Raw genomic sequence first — 12,087 nt, 5'->3', positions numbered from 1 at the left:
CAGTAACTTTATTTTGGTATTTCCTTATTGTGATGTTGGTTATTATAAACCCTATAAATTACTTTTAAAATATCTTTACTAAGTAACTTTTGAATTGAAGAGAATCCCAAAAGGTGGTAATACCTGGCTTTAGACACTGCAGTAAGAATAAGATGACCAAGGTTTCATTTTTGTATCCCACTCCCTCCTCCCAATACAAAAACCCCACGAGTTCACTATGTTCACTGTTCTAAATACACGTATTTATAAAGCAACTCCACAGAAAAAGCAAAGCAACAGGACTCATGCACTGTATCACTAAAATTACAGTTTAAAAGTAATACATCCAGGAGAACGTACAAGAATACTACCCTTCTGCTACTCACCAGCAATGCCTTTACGCTTTTGAAACATTGTGCGATGTGGTGCAGATGATGGGACTGAACCGGCCTGCTCCTGAGCATCTTGGTTTGCTGTAGTTTTTATTAATTCAATGGCCGCTTGAAGAACTCTTAACTGCAGAACAACTGCCATATCTACAGAGAGGCATACAAAGGACACATGACATACTTTATACATCTCCATGAATTTTTACCAGATGTTTGTAAAAAAAGTAAAAGAACACAGTGTGTCAAGAGCTGTAAAACTCTCAATTCCATGGAAGTGAAAGAAAGTCACCTCATTATTCCACAGATACAGACAGTACACAAGTGAGTTCTCATGGAAAAGCCACTGAATCTATGAATTACATATATATGAAAATAAATGAAACTGCATAGAACACTTCCATTTAAATACCCTTAATCAACTTTTACAGTCGCTGTTTGTTCAGATTAGCAGTACACAATTCTTTACCACAAGGCAGGCTCCTGAGGAAAACTACTACTCTGAGAACCACTTAGAGAAAGAAGATCCATCACCAGAAAACTCCCCCTTCTCCCTCGGCAGGAATATTAATTTAAACAAAAATTCAGTGGGGAAGGGATTTACTTCTCCAGTCCCGTGACCCCAAAAATAAGCAGATAACTTACTTTGCATCCTTGCATTTTTACTATTTTGAAGATGACCCAGCAGCACAATGAGGTCTTCAATAACACGAAAATATTGAGAACCTGAGGAGCTGCAGGCATGAATTGCAACTGCTACCAGCAGCTGTTGTATATCGCATGCAAGTAACTTGTAGTCATTCAAGGGAATGCTGCAAACAAAGTTGTAGTTACCAGAGACATGACAATTCTAGTAGACTGTAACCCATAATAAGACCCATTACTATTCCCCTTGCTACTTCTGCCAACCATACCTATTCTATTGTACTTCATAAAAAAACATTACTGCTGAAGGCTACAAAATTGTAATAAAAGACACCTCTTTAATGTTACCTTTGACAGACTGGATGCCTGCAAACCTTTCAGACATTCTAACATTAAGTTGTAAAAAAGTTTTGTTGGATATGCAATGATGTATTATCAGATTTTTAAGTTACAGTACAGGTCTGAAATCCTGTATTTCTCAAAAACTCAGGGTATCTCATTTTGCAGCTATGCTGAACTAAAACTACACTGGGCTAAAAAGGAAATCTGTCTATTTCTTCAGGATACTAACTAAAGAAATTAATAAAACCCCATCTCTCCTTCCTTCACTGCAGAACTTTTCTTAAAGTACAGAATGTTTGTAATTCATGAAGTCATTTAAGTTACTCAAAATCTCAAATATTAAATCACAGGCAGCACAAGAGAGAATCTTCCTGCAGTTTTGACACCGGTTAAAAATACAGTAGAATGATACCATCTCCTGGGCCTTTATCTTTCTGTTCAGGTGAGTTATTAGGAAAAGCATCCAAAGTGCACACACTATGACACCTGCATTTTAGAATATCTTTTCACTTGAAAGTTTAAGGTATGGAAAGAATATTTTATATTCCATTGTTTGAACTGAGTAGCTAAACATTAACTTTCACTTACAGGCATAATAAGAGCTGAAAACCTCAAAAAGTGTTATTTTGTACATGATCTCTGATCATTTTAGAAGGTAGAACAACTACAAGAGAGTAATTTTTGCTAGACTTAAGGTTGTGCCTGGACTATAACAACAGATACAGTACTCACTTTGTTTCCAGGCCATTGAGAGCAGCCAGCGTATTACACAACACGTAGAGCAAACCATTATCAAGCAGTAGGTCTGCAACTTTTGAGCAGGAATTTATGATTTGTAGCAGGAGACAGAAGCAGTTATGCAGCAGAACATTATCATACAGAGAGTTCTCTATAAGACCCAGAACAGGGATGACACACCATTTCTGAAAGAGTCCAACATTCTTAACATCTTCCAGATCAAATCTATAAACATAAACATAAGTGAGTGACATCCTTGAAATATCAACCTGGTACATGCAACTAGTATATGCAGCTGGAATACCAGCCTACACCAGTATTTTTGCAAAGATGTATCTGGTAAACTCCTACATTTCGTTGCACTAACAATGCCAGTCTACTAAAGAAAATAAAAGTAAAATAAACACTGCAAAGAGCCACAAGGAAATGAAGTGCCTAAAAACTATGCCTGAAGCTTCGGCTAACTACCAACTCCCTACAACATAAATTTTAACTAAAAGAGAGGAGGTTTTTAATCAGTGTAAAAAATATGACTCATCTTTCCAGTAATAGTTATTACAACTGACAAACAGACACAGCTCGGCATCAATATAGTAATATATTGACCCACAGCAGGTTTGATATCTTATATCCATTACCGTGGAAGTTGAAGTTTGGCAGCTTCTGGCTTACTGCAACTGTAAAATTCAGAACGGTGCTTCAGACCCTGTATTAATTGTACATTAAGAAACTGCACTGCTATTCCGAGGTTATCAGCCCATCAAATGACTGTTACTCACAATCCTAAAAACCGGAGACATTAGAACTACCTTTCCAGCCCCATAATCAATCCTGAGGAAATAACTAGCCCCAAAGTGGAGAACGTAAGCAGCCACGTTTAAGTCTTGCAATTAAGCAGGAGTGGTTTTTTGGGGGTGAAGATCAGGCTGACAGGCAGAAGTAATCTGGCTACAAATCTTGCAGAGGCAGCAGCTGAGAAGGAGCTTTTTGCAAGATTTTTGCAATGCTGACTATGCTTAGATGCATATTCTCCCCGTACAATCATTAAGTACATGGACTAATTCTAAAAAAAATATTATTTACTTAGGTAGCAGTGTGTTTAAAGATTATCTCCTTTCCTGACAATACAGAGGTGGCTCTTTGGTTCAAGCACTCTATCTGTGGGATTTTCCCTAAAGGAAACAGGGATTTAAACTCAGCACCAAGCCAAGGAAGCTGCTGTGGCATCGATCTTTTTCCTTAATCATCTACCAAAATCCAGTAGCAGAAGTCTAGTGACTAGTAATTAAAACTTACAAGGATATAAATCAGAGTTTCATGTCTAATCAGAAAGAATAGAACGAGTCAAATTGATTACGGAACATTTGAAGTCCAAAGGCCTCCGAGGCCCTCAGGAGGGCTGAGGGCTTGTAAGATCCCAGCTGACAGCACCCATCAGATGAAGTTGTTTGAAAACAGCTTTAAGGGCCTTACAACAGTCATAAGTTTAATACTTTTAAGTATTAAAGCTACAAGCAAAACATTTCAAAACAGTTCCGAAGGAACTTTTTTTATGGTTGACAACTACTAAGACGAGAGGGGGAATTAGAAAGCTATCACATCCTTACCTCCAGCAAAGCGCAGTGCTTGCAGTTCAAATATTAAGTTACAGGATGTAAAAGCAAAGCATTACTTACTCTTCATCCAAGCCAACAGAGCGGCCAAAGAGCATTTCCAAAAAGCACTCTACAACTTCCTGAGTCCCCTGGTGAAGGTACAGCTGGTTGGCTAGCAAGGAGAAGCCACGATTCTTTAAGAATTTCTCCTTCTGCTCCCTCCTTGCTCTGTTGAAATACGCATCCAACAACTAAAAGTAAATGTATAATTATGATGTAAGATTTAAGCATTTAATATAACTCCCTTGAAACTTCTCATCTGTAATTTGAACTGTTTGAAATCATTTTTACAATTCCCGACTACAAACATCAGTTGCACTATTGTAACAAAGGGCAGTGTAGATTGCAGTTACAATAGCTGACTTCATCCTTTTAATCCAAAGACTCAGGCTTTTAGGCAAGTTTAGGGGAGATGAAATCACACACGTTAAGTTATAAAATGCATACATAAATACATCCAAGCTTTGTATATTTGTTAAATCCTGCACTCTGGTGCATATGCAAGTGTATGGCTTTAACAGATTTATAAAAAAAGTGCATATAATTTTATTCTTTTTCAGATTAAAATACAGATCTACTCAAGTTTTTCACCTATATAATGTTAACATGCAGAAACACTGTCCTTATCAATATTACAAAAAAAAACAAACCCTGAAAACATTTTGAAGCTTCAAGTCCATGTTCAGGCCACAAATGTGTGGATGACTTCCCAGAATAACTGAAAGTCAACTATGTCATAAGTCAAAACTCTGCTCGCACCTTAATTTGACACAGTGAATCACATGTTTAATGTTGAAGAGTCACTGACTTTCTGCATTGTTGCTTTCATTTACATCAGTAATGTCATATGCTTCCTAAGACCTCTGGCTTAGATATATGTAATCTGTGATCTATTGAAAGATTCTACGTTTGTGTGGTCTGTTTTGTTTTGGGGGGGTTTGTAAGGTTTTTTTGGTTTTAATCTTAATGTTTTAAAAATTATCTTAAAACTCAAATTATATTTTTTTTTTGCTTCGGTTTTCTAGGTTTAACAAAACTTCATGTTTCCAACATGTTAGCTACGCTAGTTCACAACTTCAGCTGAAAACATTTTATATAGGCCTACTTTAATGACTCCTTGTTGTATGAGAGGAGATGGGTGGTTCACAAGAACTATAAGATAATCAGGTTGGATAAGTTTGTCCATCACATCTTCTAGCATGACATCTGGTAGGATTAGGAGAACTCCACGTAAGAGGTCATATAATCCACAACAGATAAGCACAAGACTGTCTTCTGTACATCTGAAAACAGATGAATATGTTTTATCCAGAGTTTATCTACAACAGGAAACATTAAAAAACGCATAATTGTTAGCTACACTTGGGGGGCAGGAGGAAGAGGAAATCTGGCAAACATTTCTCCAGTTCTCTAATAACACTCTTCATTCACACATTTTTGGATGGCAGATAGCAAAAAGGATAATCTGACCAGAACCTACTTGTTTGAGATTTTGTGAACTAGCATAACAAGTTCCCATGCCTACCATGAATAGAAAAAATCCTGATTTTTAAAGTTTGCTATGTAAATCGTGCAAGAAATTGAAACACCACAATTCTAGAGCCTAAGAGCTTCATGAATTGGTTTGTAACAGCTATTGAAAACATCCCCTTAACTTTCAGGCTTCCGATTTTTGTAGAAGAGTAATCAAGACCAAAGAATTGTGAAATTAAAGGTCATAGTGAGCTACCTGTAATTGATTATTTTATCTGCTTACCTGTCATCAGGGCTTTCAGATGGCTTTTGGGTATTCTCATTAGATGAAGAAAAAGCAAGGCTCTCCCAGTCTTCAGGAAGTACATTCTTGTCAGCAAAGCTCGGCCAGCGAGCAATGGCTGATGACCCTCCGTGAACAGAAAACGCTAAGCCCAAACCTGCAAAATTACCCTGACTCTTCTGAAATGAAGGCAGCCCTTTCAGATTGTCTGGACGACGTAGGGATGGCTCAGCTGCAGCAGCACCACCTTCATTACATTTCAGGTCTGTATCTACTTCTTTACCCTCATTTTCAGATAACTCTTCTTTTGCAATATCTTCAAACGTTTCAGCAGATGTTAACTCTGAGTCACAAACTGTTTTTGCAGACTCACAACTGCTGAGAAAGAGTTCTTCTTGTACTCTCTTTACAGATCCCGAGCTTCCTACAAAACCAGTTCTACCCTGGAGATCAATGTAGTCACGCTTGCCGATAGTCTGCAAGTCATCGATGCTTCTTCCCATTCTTTCAATTAGTCTTTTTCGAAGAACTTCAGGTGAGGAAGCAGGAGATGCTGGCAAGCTTTTACAAAGCCTTTTAGGCGCCTGAGAGCTTATCTTCTGCTGCACGCTAGCAGTGGAATTGTTCCCTAGAGAAACAAGGATTTCTTTAGCATTCCTTTTACAGTACAAACAAGCTTTTCCCTCAATGTTACACTCCATATGCATTTATCACAGTGATGAGCCAAGCTAATTTTATGTGACAAACCTGATTCAACACCTGGCATAGCTCAGATACAGACAATCGAGTAGAGGGAGTAAACTATTATGCAGCCATATATTTAGCAAGTCACAAGTCTGAAAGATACATAAAATGCAAAGTAATTTTTGCATATATACTGCAGTTTCTGGATTTATATTATGAACCTCTCAACCAACCCTCAGCAGGAATTTGTACAGAATCATAAAACCATTGAGGGTTGAAGGCATCTCTTGGAGACTGTCTAGTCCAACCTCCTTGTTCAAAGCAGAGTCAAACAGAGCAGGCTGCTTTATTTGGAGCTCTTCTGGAAGAGCTCCAATCCACCAAAGTGTTTCAGAGGACATTGCAATACTATTCACCAACCCTTCTGCACCAAGGCTTTACACACACTTCAGATTTATAACAAATCACTGCTTATTTTATTTAATAGGGCTTCCTCTGAAGTGCACATTTTGACTTGAAATAGTCAACCTTTGAGCACATTACAGATGTCTTTCATAAAATAAGTTTTTAAGATGGAAAACAGTCTGTATACCAGACTGGTAGAAGAAGCTTTCTATTAGTCTAGAAAGAGGAGACTGTTCATTCACAAGTATTTTGAAGACTATGCACCAGTTAGTACTAATGCAATGAGGATGCACCAGGAATTTTTTTTTTTTTTTGAGTGATATATATATCTAAAACAAATATACAAACTATATATAGACACAAGCAAACCATAGCCAGACCAAGCCGGCCTTCCAAAAACAGGTAAGATTTATATAGCTGCAACAATCTCACAGCCAAGATGGCATGGATATTAGCAGGTAGTGCCACAAATTGCAAACCCACATGCAGGCAGCAAGTTGCCTAACAAACATACCATTTCAAGTATTTTATCTAAATTTAGAAAGTCAAATTCAGAACCACAACACTCCAACATCTGTTTTCACAAAAAAAAAATAATCTTTGTTCATAACAGTTTGGTTCTATTGATATAAAAGTTACTCTGTTTAGAAGAGTAAGATGTCATATATAATCTATATGGGAGAATGACTAATTCCATACGCAATTTAGTACTGTGGTCTGCTCCTCCTATCACTGTTTTTATTCAAAGACACTTGAACTAACACTGTTTTAATTCAAGTAGTGCTTGAAGACTCAATTTGCTTTTCCTAAGCAAAGCAGCAACAAGACATCAGTTGTAAGAGGCATTACATTGTCGATACACAGAATATAGCAGTCATACACAATCTGAAAAACATAGCTTAGAGATCAGAGTAATAATTTCTACTCCTATTTTGTATATATTGGTAAACTTTGCTTAGATTGTGCAGGTTTTTTTAAATTTATTTCTTATTGTCAATAAACATAAAGGCTTATGCCCAAGTTCTCTCCTATAAATAAAGGAGCTAAAACATAATTGATCGCCTATGCAAACCTGTGTAAAAAGTATGATTAAAAATCTAATTCAATAACGATGCAAAAACCATCACACTGACAGCATGCCAAATGAAAAAAGTGAACAGCCTGAACTAATAACTTCACACTATTTCAGCATCTATAGCAGCTGAATTCAAAAGCTATTAAAGCAGTTATCTTTATAGACCTCAACTTGTTTAGCACGCTATGTAATGAGACCGTTTCTAGTAAGCCATTCAATTTTAGTTTATCTAGCCAAGGCATCTAAGTTGTTCTTTATAAGATCTACTTTCCCATCCTCTGTCATGTAGGAACAGTATATATACACCTGCAGTACAAGTAAACACCAATGCTTTAGTACTGTCTTTAGATGGATGGTAACAATCACGCACAAAGTATCAGCTTAATGCTTTTTGAACAGATAGGAGAGCTGCTTATGGCTCACTATTTCAACTATTGCCTGGTTAATAAGCCATTCTCATACATCTCTAGCAGGTCTGTTTAACAAATGAAATCGTTCAGCTGTCTGGTCCACTTTACTCCCTGAGCCATCAATGTGGCACTTGTCTCAACTTGATAATCAAGAGCAGTTTAAGCAGCACATTCACTTCTATCCTTTTATTTGGCTGTGCAGGCATCAAGCACCAATGGGCAGAGGGAGCTTTGTAAAAAACCTGTGGTAAGTAATACTTCAAGACACTCTAGTCATCTGCCAAAGGACTGTCTTAACGCCCTTGCTTTGCCAGCATTGTTTTACCTCCAAGTGGTAAAGCTGTAAATCCAGTTGGAGTTGTAATCACAAACGCAGAACTATCTATTGACTTCCCACCACTGCTGGAATTTCTCAGGTACTTAAGTGATTCAACTTTCTCCTGAAATATTTTGCCATCTAGAAAGAAAGGACAAGGGGAAAAGTCACATAAAAGCTTTTTAAGTTCGCATTCTTGGTATATTTAGACTCTAGTAGCCAGGTTACATTTCAAGCTGATGACTGGAGACTAGTGGCAAGTATCAACTCATGAGCATCTGAGAAAAAGCACTTTAAAACAATTTGTTGTTGTAGTGATATACCTTTAAAATTTACTTCAGGGTAGTGAAAATACTATGATATTATAAAGTAATTGTATTTAAAGATGGTCCTCGCAGGCATACAAGCAGTAGTAATTTTGACTTTCTGCCATGTCAAAAACAGGTGACTTCTCAAACAGGTGCACCTAATAAGGCTCAAGGTAACAAAAAGTGCATTCTACTCAGTCAGAATTTTACATCTATTGGTATTAGAGGACAGACAGAGCTAAAACAAACTGTATTGCCTTTGAAGATGATTACTAAAACTGGAGGTACACAGGCATCTGCAAAAGGAGAAGATTATTTCAAACTTAAATGATGCTTTCCGTGTTTACGTAGGTTATGGTCAAGGCTGTACAAGACTAATATTAAAGCATGAACTATACATCTACCAGTTCCTCATTTTTTAAAAGAGCAAGAAACAATTTTTACAGCTCATCACTTATTTTGCCAAAATTATAATCTAGTATAGATATGTTAAAGACAGCTGTCATCCTAGATCCATACTCCTCAAAGCACATCGGTACTTTCAGTATGCAATGTACTGATGGTACCTGCCAATGACACCTTGCAGTGCAACTGATCATTTGCTAAAAATGCTCCTCAGGCCTTTTATTTTTCTAGGAATTCAGTAACAGGAAACAAGTAGAGATGGAGACAGGACCACAGACACGTATTTCTGAAGAAGCTCCATTTACAGGTAACTTAAGACATTTTTCTCTATGATTTGCCTACAGGCAAATGCGTCCATACAGACAGCTAACATTATCCATTCCATTTGGCAGCATCAAACTTTAAAGAAAGTTAAAGACATAACCACTAGAGACATTATTACTGGCTGTAGACAGAAAGAAAGCTCTCAAACTAAGCCAAGCAAACTAAGTCTAACTGTAATCTCTCAGTAGTGTAAATTACTTTTACTTTACTAAGTCCCAAGAGTTCAGTAACTTTTTATATATAGCTATTACAATATAGCAATCCAATAATATATGCATAGAATTCACTCACATAAGAGTGAAAGGGTTTTTTTTAAGATACTGATTTCTGATTAGATTTTTATCTTATTGTTTATTTCTAGTTAAATGATATACCTACCTATGTGCAGGGAAAAGTAGAAGTTGGTAGGATTGTGACAAACGTATGTATTAGTGGGAGGGTGAACTGCTAATAGGAAATTGAAGACCAGTGTCAGCAGTTGCAGGTCTGGGGGAGATCCAAGTACTTCTTCAATTATTTTCACAAATGACCTGCAAACCTCCCGAGGCAGGGATGCAAGGTGCCCTTCTTTATGCTCCTAGAAAGGAAGAGCAGTACAACTGTTAAGTTACTTGTATTTTTATTTTGACAGGAGTTGTCTGTTCTACTACAACATGACAATTTCAAAAAAAAAAAAAAAAAGGACAAGAGAAAGGGCTTAAGGTAACAGAGCCTGTATTCTTTGAGAGGTGTTACTGTACCTACTCAATGTTACCCAAGTCCAGCACATTCAAAATTCAGGCATAAACAAAATATTGCTGACATTATGCAAGTTTATTCTTAGACTATTAAGATCTTCTGCATACTATACTACTTTGACTTGAAATGCTGGAGCCTGAGGACACAAATCACCACTGGAAGTGTCACTATACTGTCATTGTATGACCTATTTGCAGAGAAATTATAGCAGTTGCTGATACTAACATCTCAAGCATACTAAGAACTTCCTGAACAGTGTGACACAGTCGTGTGTATTTTCACCTCATTAGCCATTTTTATAAACATACACATCTGAGATTTCATTGGTAATTATACCTATAATCTCCATTTGATCAAGCACTCTATACACTTTGGCTATTTGAAAGAAATAATCTATTAACTGAATAATGATTTTAAACAGGACTTCAAGAAGCTTGTGGGAAACCTCACTGTCAACGCAGCACAATGATTAACTTGCTCCTAACTTCTCCAAACTTCACCTCTTTTTGGTACCCAACCACCTTAACTGAGACTGCTGTAAGAGAAGACTGAATGAAGTTAATTTAAGTGAGGTTTTCAAAGAGAATGGTTTATATCATTTTACCTTCCAATCCATCACTAAAAAAGTTGGCAAATCATTGTTGGCCAATTTTAGTACTTTTGGTTTTTTTAAATTAAGAAGTTAAGTGTTTCCCCAATAGGCATGTATTAAGTGTTTGTACTCGTGCAAAAGACAAAGAAAATACTATACAATACTCTGTATCTAGGCATTTGCATTAATATACAAATTAACTATACCAGTAATAAGTTCCAAAAGTAGGGAACTATCACATGAAAAAGACGACATTCAAAATTTACAGCAATGAAAATTAAGTCACGTGAAAAAAATCATTAAGAGAGGGAAAAACAAGAAATGCATTTCATGTGGTAAGAGTGCGAAACGAAAGGAATTTCAGATAGAAAATACAGCGTAGAAAAAAGGGATTACAATACCTATTTTCACAAATAAAGATGTATTATAAGCAGGAAGCCATTTCAAAAATCATGTTCCTAAGTGTCTATCAAAGGGTTGAAGCACTTCCCCAAAGCCCTTTTTAGAATAGCTATCCCCACGCCATGAATGAAGCTACTACTGGATCAGAATTTTGAGAGAAGAGCTCAGGCTGAGTTCCACAGGACAGTTGCCCTGTTAGCTCTGGTGAGACAGAGGACAGGCAGTTTCTGCTACCTGCATGCACAGTACCCATGTCTTCCAGTAATGAAGACTGGAACTACTATGAGACATCTCAGGTCTTTTTAAGAAGGTCACAAGGATACAAGAATTATCTACTTTAAGAAGAAAGAGAAAGGAAGAAGAAGTATGTATATATCTATAGTGAAAAACAAGAAAGAATTTGAGAAACAGAGGATGTTATTAATCCTTACAGTTAATGAAACATGGCCTTGGGGGAAGAAACAGACACCATAAATTTGTCAACCTGGGGCAACAAGAGAAGCTCAAGGAGCAGCAAATGGTTCATGAGACAAACAGAAAATTACCTGAACTAATTGTGAACTACACTAATTGGCATACTAAAAGATTCACCCTCAAGCAAAGAGAGCCCCCTACTAACAAAGCCCCCTCCCCACAGAGCATGTAGGGTGAAAAGAGAGAACTGTACCTTCAAATGAAGGTGATGCTCTTAAGAACCGGTGAGAATTAAGTGTGACTAAATGTAATTGCAAACAAGCACTCAAAGTGTATAAAGGGTTTAACCATGTGTTAAGAGTTGTGCTAGCTTTATGGATTTACCACCTAGCACCCATCTCTGCGCAGACATGCAATAAATCTCTGCTCTGCGTAGGTCAGCTCTTACACACTGAGGGAAGAACTCAGATTTGGGATAACAACAGTTCATTTCAGCCTCTGCTCATGCATGGA

At 37.1% G+C, this 12,087-nt stretch overlaps 1 protein-coding gene across 3 annotated transcripts in view; it reads right to left on the bottom strand.

Moving 5' to 3' along the window:
- LYST (lysosomal trafficking regulator) overlaps nucleotides 1–12,087 on the bottom strand; it is a 96,798-nt gene that overhangs the window by 27,124 nt on the left and 57,587 nt on the right. For all 3 annotated transcript variants that reach the window (XM_005239146.4, XM_055809899.1, XM_055809900.1), the window contains exons 21-28: nucleotides 9,807–10,005; nucleotides 8,401–8,532; nucleotides 5,502–6,129; nucleotides 4,851–5,028; nucleotides 3,767–3,936; nucleotides 2,085–2,315; nucleotides 1,011–1,177; nucleotides 366–515 (exon numbers count right to left, since the gene is read on the bottom strand). In XM_005239146.4, coding sequence (XP_005239203.2) covers nucleotides 366–515; nucleotides 1,011–1,177; nucleotides 2,085–2,315; nucleotides 3,767–3,936; nucleotides 4,851–5,028; nucleotides 5,502–6,129; nucleotides 8,401–8,532; nucleotides 9,807–10,005 — 1,855 coding nt within the window. The remainder of the gene's footprint in view (nucleotides 1–365; nucleotides 516–1,010; nucleotides 1,178–2,084; nucleotides 2,316–3,766; nucleotides 3,937–4,850; nucleotides 5,029–5,501; nucleotides 6,130–8,400; nucleotides 8,533–9,806; nucleotides 10,006–12,087) is intronic.

The sequence above is a fragment of the Falco peregrinus genome, chromosome 7 (assembly GCF_023634155.1).
Source record: "Falco peregrinus isolate bFalPer1 chromosome 7, bFalPer1.pri, whole genome shotgun sequence".
Taxonomy (NCBI): Eukaryota; Metazoa; Chordata; class Aves; order Falconiformes; family Falconidae; genus Falco; species Falco peregrinus.
The sequence above is the reverse complement of the archived record's forward strand: the minus strand, read 5'-3'. Positions and strand labels throughout refer to the sequence as shown.